The 22,655-nt window shown below is 48.4% G+C and overlaps 1 protein-coding gene across 1 annotated transcript in view; it reads left to right on the top strand.

Annotated features, from left to right (window-relative positions):
* mRpL24 (mitochondrial ribosomal protein L24) overlaps positions 1-11,145 on the top strand; it is a 198,975-nt gene extending 187,830 nt beyond the window's left edge. Inside the window, exon 6 of the mRNA XM_068365405.1 lies at positions 10,925-11,145. Within this exon, the coding sequence (XP_068221506.1) occupies positions 10,925-11,060 (136 nt within the window). The 3' untranslated portion in view covers positions 11,061-11,145. The remainder of the gene's footprint in view (positions 1-10,924) is intronic.
* Positions 11,146-22,655: the final 11,510 nt, after the last annotated feature.

Genomic DNA, 22,655 nt, shown 5'->3' with positions numbered 1-22,655 from the left:
GAGGAGGATTTAAATATTGATTTGCCTGTAAATAACAATGATTTATTACAGCTTTGGGCTTCCTTGGGGCTGCAGGGTTCGTCCTCCAGGGAAGCCCTGTTTGACATGATCAAACTAGGTGCAGCTGTCAAACAATCGCCAACTACAGCAGGGATAGATCCTCTGTCTGTTGTTGACGTTGTTGTGACGGAGGCAACTCGTGGGTCTAGTCAAACCCCCGTTCCTGTTGCTGAGGTAGCTGAAGGCTTAGTTTCCCCCTCCGAACATCTTTCGAGGGAGGAACTAAGTCCTACGGTCTCTCCTGCCGGTGATTCTCCCTCTCGGGAGAGTTCACTTACAGAGACTCCTCTTCGGAGGCCCTACGATGGTCAGCTCGCTGACCCCACGGCCCCTCGTGGGCGTATAAGGCGGAAGGCTCGTCCTCCCCTTCGCCGTAGAGGTCTTCCTTCTCCTCACAAGGGAGTTAGGAGGCACCTCTTCGGCTCGTCGTCCCCACAGTCCTCTGCGGAAGAGACGACTCGCCGTTCGCCGATCCTGCCAGCTACCACCTTAGACCTCTCCGGGGATCGTTCGCGATCCCCTTCGTAGGAAGGTTGTCCTTCGGGACCCTGTGACCAGTCTCCCTCCAGACCTGCTGACCTGCCGTCACCCTTTGAGGATGCTGATGTGCTTTACGCGCCACCTGAACCTGCCATTGCGCAGGCACCGGTCCCTTCGGGGCATAAGGGACTTGAGCGCAAATCTGCGCCTCATACCCTTAAGTGCCAGGTTAAACCTGCGCGCCCTCATGCTGCTGCTGCCGTTCCAGACTTAGCGCCACAGCGCTCACCTGCGCGCGCGGCGCTCCTGTTCCTGTTACGCGCCAGGGTTCCCCTGTGCGCCCACATCCTTCTGCGCCCCGGCGCCCACCAGCAGTTCCTGATCTAGCGTGCCAGCGGTCACCTGTGCACACGCGCCCACCTGCGCCCCAGCGTTCACCGGTTCCTGCCACGTCGCGCGCAGTCCAAGAGGCACCTAGGTTAGCGCACAGGCACTCACAGGTACCTCTAGACTCGCAGCGCCCTTCTGGAGTTAGGCGCGAGGCACGCCCATCTCGCGCAGTTCCTGACACAGCGCACACGCGCTCGCCAACGCGCTTCTGCATCTCAGCGCGCAGTCCAGTAGGTGCCTAAGTTAGCGCACGGGTGCTCTCAGGTACCCCTGGACCTTCCTTCCAGACCGCGCAATCCTGCACGCGCTCCTCCAGTCGCGCGCGATGTTACAGTTGCGCGCCAGGTTCCAGTTGCTCTCAAGGCGCCCCATGGAACTCAACAGCGCACACCTGTGCGCCCTAATCCGATCGTGCGCCCTGCGCGCCCATCACAGCAGCGCACACCTGGGCGCCCACATGCTGATGCGCGCCATGCTCGCCCACGATCCCCTGTGCGCCCAGCGTGCCCAGAGGTTAACATACCTGCTCAGACGGCTCAGCGCCCACCTGCGCTCCAACGCGCAGACCCACCCTCGCGCCCTCGCCCAGTTCTTCTAGATACAGCGCGCACGTGCTACTACTCACTCGCACCCATCAGTACCCCATCAGGTTACTGCGTGCCCTCGCATCCAGCCTTCAACGCCTCCTCACGATCCAGCTCCTAAGCGCCACACGCCCTCGCCATCTCCTACGCGTGCCCGCGCCATCTCCTACGTGCCATCAACCTCTCACACCCGCGCCCATGCGTGCGTGTGCGAGCGCGAAATTCCTATGGCACACGATCCTTTTGCGTGCGACCCAGGACAGGGCCCATCGCGCGAACTCCAGCGCGATCGTCGTCAAGCTGACAGGTCATCATCTCGTTCCCCTCCCCGCAAGCACAGAACAGCGCTCTCGCCGGAGGAGGGGCGGTTCCCGGACAGGTCTAAGGACTCTCTCATTTCAGCTTCTTTTCAGGCGAACCCTCGTTTGTCGACTCCTCCAAGGGATCGAACGATCCCCTTCCCTCCAGAGGGAGTGTCTGACAGGGCAACTGTCAGCCAGCAGCCCTGGTTCGGGACCCTGGTCAGAGCTCTTGTGCAGGCTATGAAGCCTGTCCTCTCTGACTTAGGTCACAAATCAGTGGCAGCTTCCTCCCACCTGAAGAGGAAGAGAGGAGTCCCCTCCGTGGAGACACCTCCGAGTGCTATCCTGTCTCCTCCCAGATCCTTGCGCAAGGCTCCTTCTCCCCCACCAGACTTTCTCTCCCTCTCCTGCAGATGAGGATTACCCATCCTCAGGAGAGTCGGACCGTTCCCCCATCGCACCAATGGGGGAAACTCCTCTCCCTGAGAAGTCTTCTCGATCAGGGGTAGAAAAGAGCCTGCACCCATCGTTACTCGAGTCCTGTATCCCTCCCAGGAGGGAACCGAAGGACTCTAAGACGATTCCCAAGTCGTCGGCAAAGATCAGACAGGAGCCAGATAGACCTTCAGAGGATGTCCACGAGTCCCCCCAGGAAGAGCCACTGGGGACAGGAGACTTTGCTGCCAGTCCTTCAGGAGGAGAGCATCAAGAGTTAGAACACGCGTTCTGGCAAGTTCTAACCCTCATGAGAAACCTCAACGGGACTCCAGACCCAGAGATTCCTCCTCGTGAGGGTGAGGACACGGTCTTGGACCGTGTCTACGGCACCCAGAAACCCTCTAGGGCCAGTGCAGCTTTACCCTGGTCACAAGGGATGAAGAGTGCCAGAGACAAGGTCGAGGGCCAGCTCTCGGAGCTTGCCTCCTCCAGTAGATCCAGTGCCGGTAACAAGCTCCTCCCTCCTCCTCGAGTCCATCAGAGGAGGTACTTTGAGATCCTTGAAGAGACTTGTTTGGGTCTTCCAGTTCACCACTCCGTGGAAGAACTCACCGGGGTAGTCCCTCTAGAGAGAGACTCCAACCGGCACGTATCCTATTCAGCTACTGAGATCTTAAGCCAGGAGAAGGTGGCGAAGTGTGCCATGCAGGCGACTTCATGGCTCGACATCTGGCTGGGGTCTCTGGGTATCCTGGTGCGGTCTGAGGACCTGTCCAAAGAAAGCACCAGGAAGGCACTGGAGACATTCTTGCTCTCAGGCACGCGGACCATCGAGTTTCTGGCCCACCAAGTTTCGAGCTTGTGGGCCAATACGATTCTCAAACGAAGGGACGCAGTGGCTGAGAGATTCCACCAGAAGGTCCCCAGTTCGGATGTTAGCAGGCTCACACACTCTTCTGTGCTCGGTAAGAGTTTGTTTGAGCCTAAGGACGTGGTGCTAACCGCTGAGAGGTGGAGGAAGTCCAACCAGGATTCCCTCATCCATAGGGCCCTGACATCGAGGCCCTACAAACCTCCAGCAGCCCAACAGCCCTGTCCGGCCAAGGACACAAAGAAGACGATAGCAGCAAAGCCGAAGGCGTCTAAGCCCTTTCCTGCCAAGAGCAGAAGGAGCAAAAAGTCCTCCAGGGGAGGTAAGAATCCTAGAGGAAACGGCCGAGGCCATAGACGCTAGGATTGGCAGTCCCCTTGCATGTCCACCAGTGGGGGTATGCCTACAAAGTTGTGCGGCAAAGTGGCAGCAACTCGGGGCAGATACCTGGACGATTTCCGTAATCGGTCAGGGTTATCGCGTCCCGTTCACAGCTTCTCCACCTCCCCAGACAGCGAATCCAGTGTCATTGTGCTCCCTTACTATGGGATCAGTAAGGGGGCAGGCCCTCCGGGCAGAAGTCCAGACCATGTTGAAGAAGGACGCTCTCCAAGAGGTAGTGGACGGGTCCTCAGGCTTCTACAGTCGACTCTTTCTTGTAAAGAAGGCGTCTGGAGGCTGGAGACCAGTCATCGACCTCTCAACCCTGAACAGGTTTGTCAAACAGACTCCGTTCAGTATGGAGACGGCAGACACGGTCAGACTTGCAGTGAGACCACAAGACTTCATGTGTACACTGGACCTGAAGGACGCGTACTTCCAGATCCCAGTCCATCTGTCTTCAAGGAAGTACTTAAGATTTTGCCTAGACGACAAGATCTACCAGTTCAAGGTGCAGTGTTTCGGTCTCTCCACAGCCTCTCAGGTGTTCACCAGAGTTTTCACCCTGATATCATCGTGGGCTCACAGGATCGGCATCCGTTTTCTTCGTTATCTGGACGACTGGTTGATCCTAGCGGACTCGGAGGCAACCCTTCTTCGCCACCGAGACAAGCTTCTTGAACTTTGCCAGGATCTAGGGATCATGGTAAATCTCGAGAAGTCCTCTCTGCAGCCCTCTCAGAAACTGGTACTGTATACAGTACCTAGGCATGGTCATAGACACCAATCTCCACAAAGCCTTCCCATCAGACGACAGGATAGCAAGGCTGAGGAAGGTCGCGAGGCCTTTCCTCAATCGAGAAGAACTCCCAGCCCAAACGTGGTTACGTCTCCTCGGCCACCTCTCCTCCGTGGCCCATCTGGTTCCCAACGGTCGCCTCAGAATGAGATCTCTCCAGTGGCGACTCAAGTCCCGGTGGAATCAAGGCCACGACTCCCCGGACACTTTGGTCCCTGTGGGTCATGCGGAACAGACAGACCTCCAGTGGTGGGTCGCAGACGAGAACCTACGAAGGTGAGTGGATCTTCTCGTCCTTCCCCCGGATTTAATGTTGTTCTTGGATGCATCAAAGAAAGGGTGGGGGGCCCACGTTGTGAACCACAGGACCTCAGGCCTGTGGTCAGAATCAGAAAAGTACCTTCACATAAACCTGCTAGAAATGAAGGCCGTGTTCCTGGCCCTTCAGAAGTTCCACCAAATCCTGGCGGGCCACTCTGTGTTGGTGATGAGCGACAACACCACGGTGGTGGCTTATATCAACAAGCAGGGAGGTACCTTTTCAGAATAGCTATCCCATCTTGCAGTAGAGATTCTGAGATGGTCCGAAGTCCACTCAATCACACTAGCGGCTCGCTTCATTCCAGGCAAAAGGAATGTGCTCGCCGACAGTCTGAGCAGAGCGACGCAGATAGTGAGTACCGAGTGGTCTTTGGATCCTCAAGTAGCCAACAAAGTCCTGACTTTGTGGGGTTCCCCGACAGTGGATCTGTTCGCTACAGCGTTGAACTTCAAGCTCCTGCTGTACTGCTCCCCAGTCCCGGACCCCAAGGCTCTCTGGCAGGATGCCTTCCAACAACGGTGGGACAACATCGATTTGTACGCCTTTCCCCCGTTCTGTCTGATGAGGAGGGTGCTCAACAAGACCAGAATATCGGTCAATCTATCAATGACCCTGAGAGCTCCGATATGGCATCACGCAGAATCGTTCCCAGACCTTCTGCAACTCCTCACGGAGGTTCCGAGAGAACTCCCTCCATGTCACGAGCTACTCAAACAACCCCATGCCAACATCTTCTACAAAGCCGTAGCTTCGCTTCGACTTCACGCCTGGAGACTATCCAGCATTTGCTCACTGAGAGAGGATTTTCGCAACAAGTTGCGAACAGGATGTCTGGACACCTGCGCAAGTCATCAGGGGTCTACCAGGTGAAGTGGCGAGTCTTCTGTGGTTGGTGTCGTGGAAGGGGTATCTCTCCACTCGATGCCACTATTCCAGCAATAGCGGAGTTGCTCGTGTATTTGCGGGAGGAAATGCGCCTTTCAGTCTCGGCATCGGCAGTGAAAGGCTATCGCTCAGCCTTAAGTCTTGCCTTCAGGCTTAAAGGAATGGACATTTCTTCCTCGCTGGAACTTTCCCTTCTCATACGAAGTTATGAACTTACCTGCCCTCAGTCGGAAGTGAGACCTCCTTCATGGAACGTGGTTCGAGTTATCAGGTCTCTTAAGAGACCTCCCTACGAACCATTACGCCAGGCTTCAGATCGCCACCTTACCTGGAAGACGGTTTTCCTGCTAGCGTTGGCCTCAGCCAAGCGAGTCAGTGAATTGCATGATCTCTCGTACGACATCACCCATTCAAGGGGATGAGGGGAGGTAACGTTCAGATTCGTCCCTGAGTTCGGTGCCAAGACTCAAAATCCGGGAGTGCCAGACCCTAGGTTCGACTCTTTCCAGGTTTCGAGTCTTCGTTCTGTAACAGATGGCCCAGACCATCTCCTACTGTGCCCAGTGAGGAGTCTGAGGTTGTATCTTAAAAGAACAGCTGCAGGTCATTCCCAGGTGCAAGCCTTGTTCGTGAGCACTGGTAAAACGAAGAGGAGGGTCACCAGGAATACTATCTCAGCCTGGATTTGCAAGGTAATACACCTGGCCTTGAATCCTGACCCTTCTCCGTCATGTTGCCCTAGAGCGCATGATGTCGGGTATAGCTACGTCCCTGGCCTTCAAAAAAAATCATTCAGTGATGCAGGTCCTGCAAGCTGGGGTGTGGAAGCGTCAGACCACCTTCACGGCCCACTACCTGCAAGACGTGACACACAGGAGGCTCGATACGTTCTCTATCGGCTCTGTGGTGGCTGCACAACAGCTGGTGTAACCTCAGGCTCCTTAATGGACAAGTAGCAGAAGGTTGAGGGCATTGTTACCCGGTTTTAGTCTGCGTGAATGAAAAGATCTGCCTGGCCCTTATTCTTTTCTTCATCCTCTCCTCCCTTGGAGAAAGCAGCATCTTGGGTTCTCTGCACAGCTGACCTCAAACCACTGCAGGTAAACCATGCCCCCTTGTGTTCTTATTATTAAGTGTAATACTGTCATGTCCCCATACCCTGACGAGGTGGTATTGGGAGAGTCCTAGCCTAGATTTTCATCTGAAGAACTCCAGGTCAACTTCCTAGTACGAGTCACTTCCTCACCTTCACACACAGCTTATGTAGGCCGCAGCAGTTTCACAGCATGCTAGCGAGGCGCAGGGACTCCTTATTTTTTGAGTTCTTACACACTCGAATATGGAGTCCCCGGGCAAAGCCAAAGCCAGTATGGCAGGGACTTACCTCCCTTCCTGAGGGTTGAGTCACCCCATGTAAATAGCATGGTTTGTATTTCAGTTACGGAACAAATGACAAATTCGTAGATAATTCGTATTTTTCCTAACTATACAAACCTTAGCTATTTACACATATTTGCCCGCCAGCCCTGTCCCCCGGGATAAGTCCTACCTCTAAGCAAAGTGAAGCACTCACTAGTGTGTGTGAGGGTGGGGGGTAGCAAGCTAGTCAGCGGGGGGTAGTAAACCCTCGTTAAAATTCTATTGGCTCGTCATTCAGCTACGCCAAAGTAATTACCCCATGTAAATAGCTAAGGTTTGTATAGTTAGGAAATATACAAATTATCTACGAATTTGTCATTTTTCCTCTTCACTTGAGATTAAAGGATGTATGGCCATTTTCCTCCTTTCTATGTGGGTGAAAGTATTTTCTAAGATTGCGAGGCCTTCAGACTATTAAACCAGTAAGTAACTCAGAGATCTCTTTAGCCTTGATATCCCAATTCCAGCTGTTGGTGGTTTTGGAAAAGGGGTTCTAGTGGACCAGACTCCTATCCATGTTGACTTTGGATCTGAAGATGACCTAGACTTGCAGAGGAGGAAGCCTTACTGCTGGGTTCCTCAGAGGAGCCCTTGGGTTGCTCGGAGAAGTATCCTTCCGGGGATGTCTTGACAACCAATTTAAGGGTTCCACTAAGCAGGTTACCAGTCTGCCTGGATTTGGCATGCTTGCGTTCACCATGGACATCTCGCCTATAGCTAGAATAGTAGAGGCATTGATCTGCTCCCTCAGAGGATTTGGCTGTGGCTGGGCCTTTGGGTTCCCAGCTTCCAAGGAAGGGTCCAATAGGAGTTTTCCTTCAAGTCCAAGTATTGGAGGCTCAGTATTGGTGAGGGATGCAGCAGAGGGGGCTTCTGCCATGGATATCAAGGAAGGGAATTTAGTGGGGTAACCCTTGGCAATCCTTTGATGGAAGCACATTCTGGCCCTAGTCTAATATTTTTAGGTAAAAACATACAGATTTGCCAATCAATGACATTGAATCTGAACGATGGCGGTATATCCAAACTGAAGGTGGGGATTCACAGATCCATCTCTTCGGGCATCTCCCCAGCTATTCCCGAAGGAGGTTGATGTGATGCCATACAAGGCTCCTCTCAATACCTTTATAGAAGCAATATAGCAGGGAAAACAATATTTCTCTGGTAATCAGGTCATATTGGTTTCCCTCTCTTAGCCTTTAATAGGAAAGTCCTTGGAGGCTGCACAGCACCTCCCCAATAATAAGTTTTTCCTTCGTCATAACTTTATTTTGTATACAGTATTTGGTAATTCAGAATACCTCAAGATAAAATTTGTTCCCCTTGGTACATAGTACAGAGTTAACCCCCAATTCTTTCCCACAACAACCTTATGCTAATTTTCCTGGTTACTTCCTTTTGTTTCATTTGCATTAATTTTCAGTCCTGTCCGCTCCAGTCAACTATTCCACCTTTCAAATATTTCTACCACATCATCAGATTCTCCTTTTAACACCAGATCATCAGTGTAAATCAGCTTCCGTTTTTCCCTTTCCTTGCATGGTTTTGTGTCTTCCTCTGTTACATACATACATATACCAAGGCACTTCCCCCAATTTTGGGGGGTAGCTGACATCAACAAAGAAACAAAAACAAAAAGGGGACCTCTACTCTCTACGTTCCTCCCAGCCTAACCAGGGACTCAACCGAGTTCAGCTGGTACTGCTAGGGTGTCACAGCCCACCCTCCCACATTATCCACCACAGATGAAGCTTCATAATGCTGAATCCCCTACTGCTGCTACCTCCGCGGTCATCTAAGGCATCGGAGGCAGCAGCAGGGCCTACCGGAACTGCGTCACAATCGCTATTTCTAGCACGTTCTCTTGCCTTGCTCACATCTATCCTCCTATCACCCAGAGCTTCCTTCACTCCATCCATCCACCCAAACCTTGGCCTTCCTCTCGTACTTCTCCCATCAACTCTTGCATTCATCACCTTCTTTAGCAGACAACCATTTTCCATTCTCTCAACATGGCCAAACCACAACACATTCATATCCACTCTAGCTGCTAACTCATTTCTTACACCCGTTCTCACCCTCACCACTTCGTTCCTAACCCTATCTACTCGAGATACACCAGCCATACTCCTTAGACACTTCATCTCAAACACATTCAATTTCTGTCTCTCCATCACTTTCATTCCCCACAACTCCGATCCATGCATCACATTTGGTACAATCACTTTCTCATTAGAACTCTTTAGATTCATGCCCAACCCTCTATTTTTTACTACTCCCTTAACTGCCCCCAACACTTTGCAACCTTCATTGACTCTCTGACGTACATCTGCTTCCACTCCACCATTTGCTGCAACAACAGACCCCAAGTACTTAAACTGATCCACCTCCTCAAGTAACTCTCCATTCAACATGATATTCAACCTTGCACCACCTTCCCTTCTCGTACATCTCATCACCTTACTCTTACCCACATTAACTCTCAACTTCCTTCTCTCACACACTCTTCCAAATTCTGTCACTAATCGTCCAAGCTTCTCTTCTGTGTCTGCAACCAGTACAGTATCATCTGCAAACAAAAACTGATTTACCTCCCATTCATGGTCATTCTCGTCTACCAGTTTTAATCCTCGTCCAAGCACTCGAGCATTCACCTCTCTCACCACTCCATCAACATACAAGTTAAACAACCACGGCGACATCACACATCCCTGTCTCAGCCCCACTCTCACCGGAAACCAATCACTCACTTCATTTCCTATCCTAACACATGCTTTGCTACCTTTGTAGAAACTTTTCACTGCTTGCAACAACCTTCCACCAACTCCATATAACCTCATCACATTCCACATTGCTTCCCTATCAACTCTATCATACGCTTTCTCCAGATCCATAAACGCAACATACACCTCCTTACCTTTTGCTAAATATTTCTCGCATATCTGCCTAACTGTAAAAATCTGATTCATACAACCCCTACCTCTTCTAAAACCACCCTGTATTTCTAAGATTGCATTCTCTGTTTTATCCTTGATCCTATTAATCATTACTCTACCATACACTTTTCCAACTACGCTTACCAAACTAATACCTCTTGAATTACAACACTCGTGCACATCTCCCTTACCCTTATATAGTGGTACAATACATGCACAAACCCAATCTACTGGTACCATTGACAACACAAAAACACATATTAAACAATCTCACCAACCATTCAAGTACAGTCACACCCCCCTCCTTCAACATCTCAGCTCTCACACCATCCATACCAGATGCTTTTCCTACTCTCGTTTCATCTAGTGCTCTCCCCACTTCATCTATTGTAATCTCTCTCTCATTCTCATCTCCCATCACTGGCACCTCAACACCTGGAACAGCAATTATATCTGCCTCCCTATTATCCTCAACATTCAGTAAACCTTCAAAATATTCCGCCCATCTTTTCCTTGCCTCCTCTCCTTTTAACAACCTTCCATTTCCATCTTTCACTGTCTCTTCCATTCTTGAGCCAGCCTTTCTTACTCTATTACCACAATAAATTACAAAGGGCTGTGTTGATCCTTAATGAACAACAATATTTATCTCAAATTCCTCTGGTACTTCTGCCACTCTCTTCATTTTAGTGCCACTCTCTTCATTTTAGATGTACTGTTAAGTTTTAGATTATTTTTTTTTTTTAGTATTTTGGGCAGCTTCTGCCTTTGATATGGACAAATAATTACTTTGGTTAGTAGTCAGGATTCCCAAATATCTGGAAAATGTCTTCCTCTTTGAATGGAACTGTTTCTGTAATTGGCTCATGATGCTGATCACTTCGGCATGAAGATCGTGGCAATTTTGACTTCAGTAACCATAGTAAAGGCAGATATTGTTAGATCTTCATAGTTTGTTATAATCCTTGCAATAATTGTACAGGTTTAATTTTAACATTTCACATGCATTATTTATTTTCAGTCTCTTAGAGTATCAATGTTTAATTACTAATTTCAGGATTACATATGAGCCTTCTCATGGGACTTTTGAAATGGATCTTATGAAGAAAATGGGCATCAAAGAAGATAGAGTGCCAAAGAAAACTTACTGGTATCCTATTCAGCATTGTAGTTATGACTTCAAAGATTTTTAAATGCCTGAGCAACTTTTGTTGTTAGTAGGAACTGTAATTTATACATGTACATTTTGTGTGAATGGAATAAAGTCTTTTTTTTTCACTGTTTCTTTTATCAATTAGTTTTACCGATATTTGATTTAGCACATACGCACAGGTTATATTACAGGTTGCATAGCAGCAAGAACACGTGACAAGACGAATCTGTATCTTTTGTTTAACTTGTAGTAGATTGTTATTTCCAGTATTCTTTATTCTGTTTTGTAAGTGTGAAATGGAGTTGACCATTAACATGATTGTGCTATCATTAATGTAGACCGAGTGTAATTACAAATTCCCTTGCAAAACCTATCTGTTAATGCTAAAACTCTTGTGGTTTTTTTTTTTTTTTTTTTTATATATGCTAATGCCCTTAATAGTTCAGATCACAGATATATTATAAAGTTTTATAAGAATTAAAAAAATCATTAAAAACTCAGAGTAAACATGCATTATGAAAAGTTATTGTTAAAAGTGTGAGAATTTGTTTATTTCCACTGTTTGCTTTGGAGAGACCTTTCACATTATTGGATGCACTGTACGTTCTTTATAGAAATAATTAGACATTTTTTTTTTTTTTAGGATATTGATCAGACAGAAGTCTTAGGAGTCAAACAGTGAGGTAGGGCTGTGGTCTTGATGAAGAGAGAGGAAGTGGATAGATTAAAACATATTTACAATAGCAAGAATTAAGAATAGGATTAACAATCAAGTGAAATAAAGGATAGCAGGGGAGCTAGTTTTCCTGCAAATTCCTTTGAGGAATCAAACATTAATAACAATTTGTCTACTTAAAGGATTCAATCCAAAAATAATGAAGATGGTCAACAGAAAAAAAAAAAAAAACATGAATTATAAATACATGGCTGTGTTGTAAAGCATAAGTGTTATAGTGATATAACCCCTTATGAATCAGTGTCAAAGCTGGTGTGTATTCAAAATGTGTGTGTAGTTCTTTTGTAGGGGTTGGAGGATGCAAAGGTGCAGCAGCTGGGTCCGTTGCTGGCTGTCATGGTGCCATTGGAGGAACCAGAGTAGACTCTGTGACCTCACCCAGTGTAATTACAGTACATGAAATGAATTCACTGAAAGGTTTACTGTACACTGGAGTTCTTGTTTTGGTTGACACGATTTCTGCATTATCAAAAGCTGTACCACTCGTGGGTTAGTTGTAAGTTATTCAATATGCATCACTTTACTGTATGAGGAGTTGTAATCTAATCATCATTTGTAGGAAGAATGATATTGTCCTTTATATGGGATTGTTCAATAAGTAGTGCAGTGCAGTTGGGGATTGTAGCCCGAGATCAGCGTCTATTGTTACTGGTGAAGAAGATTTTTTACAGGTACAAATTTTCCAAAGGAACTTACAGTTGTGCAAAGACCCTGCCTGAGCCATCAACTTTAAAAACATACAGATTAGTCAAATTGGTAAACCTCAATCTCTATGCCTGTCTTATCTTATTTCATTGGCTATGGCTGTGTGCAATTCATAAGACGATTTAGAAGAGCTTCACAGACTAGCATAGTTTGGCACCATTTATCATGAGGCATGTAATGTTCAGAGGTGAGGGAAAGTTTTTTTTATATGACCTCCAATCACACTTATTTGGAGAGTTTTGTTTTCCTGTCTAGTGTACTCCAACATGTAAGACTGAGTCGAGGTTTCTGTTGAGACCACTGTTATTTATAATCAAACATATTACTGTTGTGTCAATAACCTCAGTGTGTATTACAGTGGAAATGCGTTGATAGCAGCCTGGGGTAGATATCCAAACCTGGGCAAAAATGTTGCTGTAGCAGTGAATTTGGTTCCATAATCATAAGTTAGTTCATCCAAGATATCAAAGGTGACAAATTTTCATCTTGGATATTCAATGCCCCTGTAAACCATATGATGATCTTTTCACTACTGGCACATTCGTATAAAGGTTGACAGTTTTTAGTGAAAGTGATCAGTGCTAAAATACGGGGAAAGGATAAAGCTGGTAATGTAATGGTGCTATATAATTGCAGTAGTTGTACATAAAGGTAAGGATGATTATCAACAGACAAAGATACCAAAAAGAATTATTTGCCCTTACTCTTTCTTAATCTGGTTGTAGAGAGCAAGATTGATTGAATCAAAAGCTAGCAGAGGTTGTCGAGTCCCATTGAAGGTAATTACTGTACGTGCACCCTTCATGCTGCGTCCTATCAGCTGATACCACACAAACTTTTTATTAAACCAATAAAACAGTCAAAATTAGATTTAGCCTTTATTAAAGTGAGATGGTAATCGATTTACCTATTAATCCTAAAAAAAATCTCATAAAATTTATTTAGAGCAAGCAAATTAACTTTTAAGAAAAATTTGGGTCGAGTACAGCGCCATCTAGATACCCTTCAGTAGTACGAGAGGAAAGGGTACCTTGATAACTGCTCCAATTCTAAATTTGCCCCTTTCCCCCTCTAAGCGAAAACGCTATTCAGGGTGAAGATCGCTATGTGTCGTATCAAGCATACGTCCCGATTATGAGATATCCTTGAAAGAAAATTTAAGAATATTCGCGCCAGGAGTTAAAATTCTGGAGACCTAATGGTTAAATTCTCTGGGAATATCAATGTAGCCAAATATCCCTTAGAAAGCTACCTTAAGGAACCTTCCATCAGGACGACATGGCTATCTCACCCAAAAATAAATTTTTCGCTTCTCTAAAAATCTGTTTTCTAGTCTTGGGTAATGCCATAGCCTCTGGATCTTGTGTTCTTTTGCTCGAGGGTACACTCTGTCACACTATTCTGTTTATTTCATTTCTTCACTAGGCTATTTTTCCTGTTGGAGCCTATAGTCTCAATTAGCCATCAGTTTCTCAAATAATCTTCATTACCACGCAGCTTAATGTGAAAGTTTAGAGTTAACGTACTTCTTTTTGGTGAAGGAGCTCTAGGACTTAATGGTAATATAAGATTGGAAATGACTTATGAAATCATCGGCTCACATTTTTGTAAATCTGTATTGAACTGCTTCAAAATGTATTTCCCCAGTTAAGTTTTGGCAATTTACGACATATAAAAAGCCGAATATTTGGATTTGATTTAACAGTTTGGCCAAAGGATCTGGTACAGTAAAGTAACCTATTTTTGTTGGTCCGCCATCAGTTACCTGGTACAGTACCTATATGGTGACCTCCATTTTCAGATCCAATAACTCCTTCATTACTAAAGATATCAAACAACTGAAACTTGCACATTAATCACTAATCATTCCTTAATACTATGTTAGAAGTAAAGAACACACGACTTTTTTAATATTTATTACAAATATTTTGAAAAAATAACTATACAAAAATATATACATTCACAAAACAGACTATAGATTTATTTACACTTAACCTATAATACTTTGGTGACCTAGATATTGGAGATAGATGATATGGGACATCCATGCCAATTTTCAAGACCTCTGGACCAAAAACAGCAAATCTGTAACAGGGGTGAAAAGGAAATTATTTTGAGGGAAAAAACACTACTTTAAAATGTCCCCTGTAATCCACCTAAATATTAAAATATTTCTATAATAGCTTGCACAATTGTGAATTGACCATTCTAGAATACAAAGCAGGTAAAAAAGTAAATCTTAGTAATTAAAAGCTTCAAAAAAAAATAAAAAAAAATTTCTTCCGAGAGGGCCATTTGACAAGGTATTTTCTCTATTGCTCTCTTAGAAATAAATATAATACCCTCAAATTATATGTGGATACCAAATATACATTCTAGAATACAAGACAAGTATAATAAACTAATGAGTACTTAAAAGATTCCAAAAAAAAAAATTCTTCCGAGAGGGCCATTTGACCTAAAGTATTTTCCCTATTGCTCGCTCAAAAATCAATGTAAGACCCTCAAATTTTATGTGGATACCATATAAACATTCTAGAATACAAGACAAGAAAAAAATATGAATACTTTGGATTCTAAAAAAAAAAAAATTCTTCTGAGAGGGTCATTTCACATAAGGTATTTTCCCTATTACTCTCTCAGAAATCAATATAAGACCCTCAAATTATATGTGGATACCACATATATATTCTAGAATACAAGACAAGTAAAAAAAAATAAATATGAGTGCTTAAAATTTTCTAAAAAATAAAAAACCAAAAAATTCTTCTGAGAGGGTCATTTGACATAAGATATTTTCCTTATTGATCTCTTAGAAATCAATATAAGACCCTCAAATTATATATGGATACCACATATACATTCTAGAATACTAGACAAGTAAAAAAACTAAATATCACAAATTTTAAGTAATTTGTATTTTTCCTAACAGTACTTACCTTAAACTACTTTCTTAGGAGGATCTGGGATCTCCTCCCAACCGACCAGAATTTTGTGTGGTTTACCCTACTCCCGTTTTCTATGCGGGGTAACCTCTGGCGGAGTGATACGTGCCATGAGGCGACCCGGGGTCAGAGAGCATGCTTGCTCAGGTCTCGATCTCCAGTAAGTTTTTGACAGATAGTTTTCTACTAAGTCCTGTAAGGCACTCAGGGTAGGATGGGCGGACCATAACCCGAAAGTAGTTCGAGGTAAGTACTGTTGGGAAAAATACAAATTACTTAAAATTTGTGATTTGTTCCAACACACAGTACTTACCTCGAACTACTTTCTTAGGAGACTTATACCTTAGGAGGTGGGAGTGTCCCTCAGAACCCAGAGACCCTGATGAGGAGAGAATAAAGGGAACCTAGATAGGAGGCTAGGTTCTGCTGACCCCCAAAAGAAAAACACGAGAAATAGGAAAAACTACCCAAAAAAAATTATCTTAGTGTCTAAGTAACTCACCTCTGTAAAAATCCTTGGAGACGTATTCTTTCACTGACGGTGTATCCAATGGCAGTTAAAGGATTTTAGGGTCATATCAGGGAAGGTAATAGGGGAAAAAAGGGGGGGTAAGGAAGGAACCTGTGTCTCTTGGACTTACTGCCCGTGGTTTTCCCCCAGGGCTACACCTTTAAATATTTTGGAGCGCGGAAATGACGGGACCCGAGAGAGAATCCGTCCAGGGACCTCCTCGAACAATCCTTCAAGTAGTGAGCTGTGAAGGTTGACTGACTAGACCATGTACCTGCCCTCAGGATTTGGCCCACTGCCATGTTCTTCTCAAAGGCCAACAAAGTACTTAGCACTCTAATGTCGTGGGGTCTAGGCTTCCCCAGAAGAGGAACCCCTGCACTACTGTAGGCTCTCATGATCACCTACCGTAGCCAGAAGGAGATCGTATTCTTGGAGACTGGCTTCTTTACTAGTCCTGAGGAGATGAACAGACTCTTGATTTCGGGTCAAAGTCTGACTGTCCTCTCTAAGTACTTCCGTACCTGTCTGACAGGGCACAGAAGCAAGTCCGTCGGGTTGTTCGAACGAGGGATTGCCGGCACTGAGAATCCTTCAAACTTGGGGTCCCAGACTGCTGGATTCTGAGTCTTGGCCACGAAGGATGGTGCGAACCTGAAGGTAGCTTCACGCCAGTCCAAGTGTGATACCTCGTACGACAGTCCATGAATCTCCCCTAGCCGTTTTGCTGATGCCAGCGCTAACAGAAAATCTGTCTTGAGGGTGAGCTCTTTGTCAAAGATGTCCTTTAGGGGTTTGAAGGGAGGTTCTGACAGCATCTTCAGGACTAGCCATGTCCCATTGGGGCACCCTAACGGCCTGAGGGGGGGCACGATTGCTCGAAGCTCTTGATGAGCATCGAGATATGTCTCGAGGCACCCAGGTCGATGCCCTTCAGGAGGAAGACTTGGCCCAGGGCAGCCCGGACTCCTTTGATGGCTGGGATGGACATGTTTACCTCGTCCCTGAGATAGACAAGGAAGTCCGCTATCTTTGGGATGGAGACCTGCAACGGCTTGATGTTCTTCGAGATGCACCACTTAGTGAAGGTAGCCCATTTTGCCTGGTATACTGCGGCTGACGAACGTCTCAGGTACCCTGACATCCTTGTTGCCGTCTTTGACGAATATCCTTCCTTCCTTCCTCAGGAGGCGCTTGATAACCTCCACGCGTGAAGGCAGAGGGACCGACGGTTTTTGTGGAACCTTTGAAAGTGCGGTTGCCAGAGAATGTCTGGTCTGCCCGGAAGGGGCCAAGGTGGAAGGCGCGCCAGTTCATTTAGATCCGCGAACCACTCTCTCTCCAGCCACCAAGGCGCTACCAAAGTCATCCATAGGTTGTCCGCTAGCCTCACCCTGTTGAGGATTTGCCTGAGTATCTCGAAGGGAGGGAAGGCGTAAACGTCGAGGTTGTCCCAAGGGTGTTGGAAGGCATCCTCGAACGCCACCTCCGTATCTGACACAAGAGGACAAAACACGGGGAGCTGTGCGTTCAGTCTCGTGGCGAAGAGGTCTATCACTGGCTAGCCCCACTTCTGAAAGAGTGTCTTGGCCACTTCCGGGTGCAAGGACCACTCGGACCGTACCACTTGACCCATTCTGCTGAGGCCGTCGGCCAGGACGTTTCTCTTCCCTGGAATGAATCTGGCTGAGATCTTTATCTGCTCTACTTCGGCCCATTCCAGTAACTCCATCGTGAGGTCGCACAGCTCCTTTGATTTCAGTCCTCCTTGCTGCTTTATGTAGGCCACCACTGTGGCATTGTCGCACATCAGCGTCACAGTATTTCCCCGGAGCCGATGGACAAACTCTAGGCACGCTCTTCGCACTGCCATCATTTCTAGCACGTTTATGTGCAGGTTCTTCTCCTCATCTAACCATCTTCCTCTAGCTGTTTTGTCGAGGAGATGAGCACCCCAACCCTCCTTCGATTCGTCCGTGAACAGAAGCATCTCCAGAGGGTCGGCTGCGAAGGGTGTTCTATCTGTCGTGCCACCACTCTAGGACTTCCTTCGTCTCCAGGGACATCGGGACCACCTTGTGCGGGGAGTCTCTCTGGTTCCAGAGCTCCTTCAGGTTCCATTGTACTCCCCTGAGTTTGAGCCTCCCCTGGGGGACCAGCTTCTCTAATGACACGAGGTGGCCTATCAGTCTTTGCCAGTCCTTGGCTCTCCTGGGCTGCCCTGACAGGAAGGGCCGAAGGATCTGATATAAGTTGTCCAGTCTCTCCGCGGAAGGGAAGGCTCTCGCCAACCGGGAGTCCAGGACCATTCAGAGGTAGTTCATCCTGGTGGAGGGTATCAGTTGGGACCTCTCCAGGTTGATGATGATACCCAGGACGTTGCAGAACTGCAGGAGCTTCGCGCCTTGCTCCCTTAGTACTTCCCGAGGCTGAAAGTAACAACCAGTTGTCCAGGTACCGAATCAGGCGGATGCCCTGTTCTTGTGCCCAGGCTGAGATTGTTGCAAAGACCCTCGTGAAGACCTGAGGGGCTGTGGACAGACCGAAGCAGAGGGTCTTGAACTGCAACGTTTGGGTACCCCATTTTACCCTTAGGTACTTCCTGCTGGAGGGGTGAACAGGGATTTGGAAGTATGTGTCCTTGAGGGCTATGGACATCATTAAGTCCTCTTCCCTCAAGGCCGCTAGGACCGACTTCGGGGTGTCCATCTTGAACCTGTTGAGAGCTGAGAGGTCTATGACTGGTCTCCAGCCCCCTGTCGCTTTCTCCACCAGGAAGAGTCTGCTGTAGAACCTTGGACCTCGGTTCTTGACTGGTTCTATTGCCCCTTTCTCCAGCATCGCAGAGATTTCTTCTTGTAGGGCTGTCCTCAAGGGATCTTTGGGTGCCAACCACCCTGCCTGTAGATCTGGTATCAGAGGTGGGGGTCCGCCAGGAAGGGCAAGCTGTACCCTTCCTTTAGTACTGCTACGGTCCACGGATCTGCTCCGTGGTCTTGCCCTGCTTGCCAAGAACGTTTGAGGCATCCCCCCACCTGAGGCTTCGGCAGGAGTAGGGGTCCTCTCTCCCTACCTTCTTCTGGAGGCCGAATAAGAAGGCCTGAAGGCTGACTGCGTAGCAGGCGTTCCTCTACAGGGGGGCTGGGAAGGTTGAGGCCCGGCCGTAGTAGGAGCGTCTCTCCTGGGCTGGCTAGGTGAGGCGCGAGGAGGGAGCGAGGCGTCGGCGGGAGGCCTTCTATGGGTCGGTCTTCTCGTTGGAGGGGGTCTGGGCTCTCCTGCATCCTTCAGTTTCCTGACTTTCTCCACTGTCTCCTCCACTGCCTTCAGGGGGTACACTGAGTCACCCCACAGGGGTAGGTTCCTCAGGGCCCTCGCTTCTCTGTCCGGGAGTCTCCAGACGAGCTTGCTGAGCATGGTGTCCCTCTTCCGCAGCACCCAATTGGCGGCCCGAGCGATGGACTGGTAAGAGAGGGATTTTAGGGCCTTACCCCCCCGAGCTAATCCGCTCTTTCAGCAAAGCCTGGTTCTCCGGAACTGCGAGATCGTGCGAGGCCTGAAAACCCACCAGTGTGCAGGCCCACCAATCTAGCCTCGACGATATGTATACCAGGTCCCTGGCTAGCTCTTCCATCATGGAAGTCTCCGAAGGGGAGAAGTAAACTGGGGCGGTGGTAGCTCTCTCTTCTGCTGCTCCCTGGCCCAGGATGGCGATTGCTGGTTCCACCGTACAGGGACCCGCGCGGTGCCCTTCGGAAAGGTACAAACATCTCTGGGTCTTGAGGCCCTGGAGAAATTTGGAGGTGCTTTGATTCTTGGGGGCTTCTGCGTGGTTGGCCACGATCCTGTCTACGTGGGCCATACCCAGCCTAACGTCCCTAGCCAAAGGGAGCGCTAGTGAGGGCCTCTGTTGTACGGGTGCATCTACCAGCCTGCTGAGGCCCGAGAGCCATTCTTCATCCGTGGAGGGCTTAGGCTCGTCCAGCCTGTGATGACGCCTAATGAGGCCTATCACTCTCCTGTAGGACGAAACTTCTGCGGCCGAGCCTTCTACACCGACGGAGGGTGCCGCTTGGGAAGGAGGCATCTTCCTGGTGCGGTCTAGTCTCGGCGGTTCCGGCTGGAGGACTGGCATCGCCGCTGGGACGGAGGGATGCGCCCTGGGCTTATCTCTGCTTACGGAGGTCCAGGAGGCTGCGGGCTTGCCCGTCGAAGGAAAGTGTCTCTCACGTTCCGGTCGACTCGATGCTGATTTTGAGGCCAGGACGCGGCTGCCAAACCGAAGGGACGACTCTCTCCGCTGGGCGGATGGAGCCAGAACTTTCGTGGACTTATGCCTGTCCGCTGGGGCCTGAAGAGACGACTCCGTCGATCGTACCTGCTGCTGGAGACGTACTTCACTGGCGAGCGAGCCCTTGGGAGCCAGCCCGAGGTGCCCGGAACTGCTGAAGCCTCCAGTTGTTGTCTACGTGGGATGACGACCCGCACCCATTCTTCTCTCGGGGAGCAGCTTCTCCTATACTTCCTCCTGGGGGATCTAGAATGCCTCCCCACGTGGCGGGATCTGGAGCGGAAGCGTGACAGTCTCCTGCGGGACCTATCTCGCCGTCTTCTATGGTCCCTCGGGGCTCCATCCTCCGAGGAGTAGGAGAAGGCCTCGACCGAGGAGCCCGAAGACTTTTAGGACCTCACTGAAGGGTCCAAGTCGCGCCGCGTTGCTGGCGGGTCCACGCGTCTATCAGCTGGCAACGAAGGCTCCCAGAAGACGGACAGGAGCGTAGCTGAAGGCGCTGGAGGGGAGCGGGAAAGCTCCTCGCTGGGGAACCAGGTCTCTAACTCCCCTTCCAGCCTCAAGGGTGATCTGAAGGGCGTCTTCGGAGGCACCCACACGAGGGGGTCTTGACGGCGGTGAGTCCTCCTCCTTGGCGTGGCGCCAAGAAGGAGGACTCACCTCGGCTGCGGACGTACCTGAAACACATGCCCAAGAGGCGGGAGAAGAGGCTGCAGCAGTCTTTCCCCACATAGGATCGTCCGAAGAGACGGGCCCCGCATGCACCAGGCCTCCGTCCTCCGAACACACTCCCGTCACTCCCTCAGGCCCCCCCCCTTTTCCTGGATCGATGACACAACCCCACTATCTGGTAATTCAGACTCCAGGGGAAGGGCCACAGGCCTCTTCCCCGCAACCGACTCACCTCGTCCCCTACTCTGGGTAGGGGAAGGCGGCAGACACACTATCCGACAATGCTCCGGGCGAAGCAAGAGGCGATGAGACGTTCGGTTTCCTAGGCGATCTCCTGGAAGACTTCCTTTTCTTGGTGCCGTTATGCACCCACTGCACCTCGTTCCAGGGCTTGCACTCTGGACACATGGCTGTAGGAGAACAAACACTGCCCCTACACGAAGAACTCAAGGAGTGCGAGTCAACTTCAGGTTTTGAGAGGAAGGCACCACACTATTTACTGGCCATAGGCCCAGGGCAACGATGGGGATGCTCCACTGCGCACTATTAAGTCACCGCGAGACAAAGGAACACAGAGGGAAAAGGATAAGGAACAGCACGAAGGGACCACGAGGGAACCGCGTGGGACACAAAGGGGGTTGGGGAGGCACAGGGTCGCACTGGGTAAGGAGAGCGCGTCGGGATGTTATCGCGACGCGACCACAAAACTTACTGGAGATCGAGACCTGAGCAAGCATGCTCTCTGACCCCGGATCACCTCATGGCTCGTATCACTCTGCCAGAGGTTACCCCGCATAGAAAACAGGAGTAGGGTAAACTACACAAAATTCTGGACGGTTGGGAGGATATCCCAGATCCTCCTAGGAAAGTAGTTCGAGGTAAGTACTCCTTGTTGGAACAAATGAATAATTAACACTAGAAAATAAAAAAAAAAAAAAATTCTGAGGGGGCCATTTGACTAAGGTATTTTCCCTATTGCTCTCTCAGATATCAATATAAGACTAAAATTACATGTGGATACCAAATATACTTGAATAATTTTAAAAGTTGAAAGTGTGTTCCTACCTCAATGATTTATGAAACTGGAATGACTTTCCAGAACTCTGCAACGTCATTTGCACCAACGACCCATCCTCCACATTACTCAATGGAACTAACACCGCACTAAATTTCATGGTGCCATCTGTCACTGGCTCTGGCAATGATACTGAAGGCAACACAAAGGGTTCTTCTTGTATCAAAGAGGCATCCCAAATACTTTGAGACCTCGATAACTATGAGACAGGGGCCCTCCCTGAGGGACTCCTGAAGGGTGTCAAGGTCAGCTGCCGGTCATCGACGTCTTCATCGTTGTCGTCTAAAATCTTCCTCTTTCTCCTCTTGGAAGTCGCTATCGCCTTTCTCTTCACTCGACGACCAGAAACAAGGCCCAGGGGAGGCACAGTTTCCTTAGAGGTGTTGAATGAGGTTGAATAGAAGGATCTTGGCGAGAGGGAAAAGTAGCTGCCATGTGACACAGCCACGGCATCTTCCTCGGGCATGTCACCGGACTTTTGGTAGATAGCCTTGTTCACACAGGTTTCAGCATCACTGGCATCACTATCAGATTCCAAAAGGGCCTCAATTTCCTTCTTGGATGGGAATCGTTTTGGCATCTTCAAAAACTGAAGAGAAAAATAAAATGCACTTTAGTTTTCACTTATTTACCAGCACACTTGGCAACAAAGCCTCATAGTAACCAACTCACAATATGGCAACACTATTCAAAATTCCTTACT

The sequence above is a fragment of the Palaemon carinicauda genome, chromosome 42 (genome assembly GCF_036898095.1).
Source record: "Palaemon carinicauda isolate YSFRI2023 chromosome 42, ASM3689809v2, whole genome shotgun sequence".
NCBI classification, from domain to species: Eukaryota; Metazoa; Arthropoda; class Malacostraca; order Decapoda; family Palaemonidae; genus Palaemon; species Palaemon carinicauda.
The sequence above is the reverse complement of the archived record's forward strand: the minus strand, read 5'-3'. Positions and strand labels throughout refer to the sequence as shown.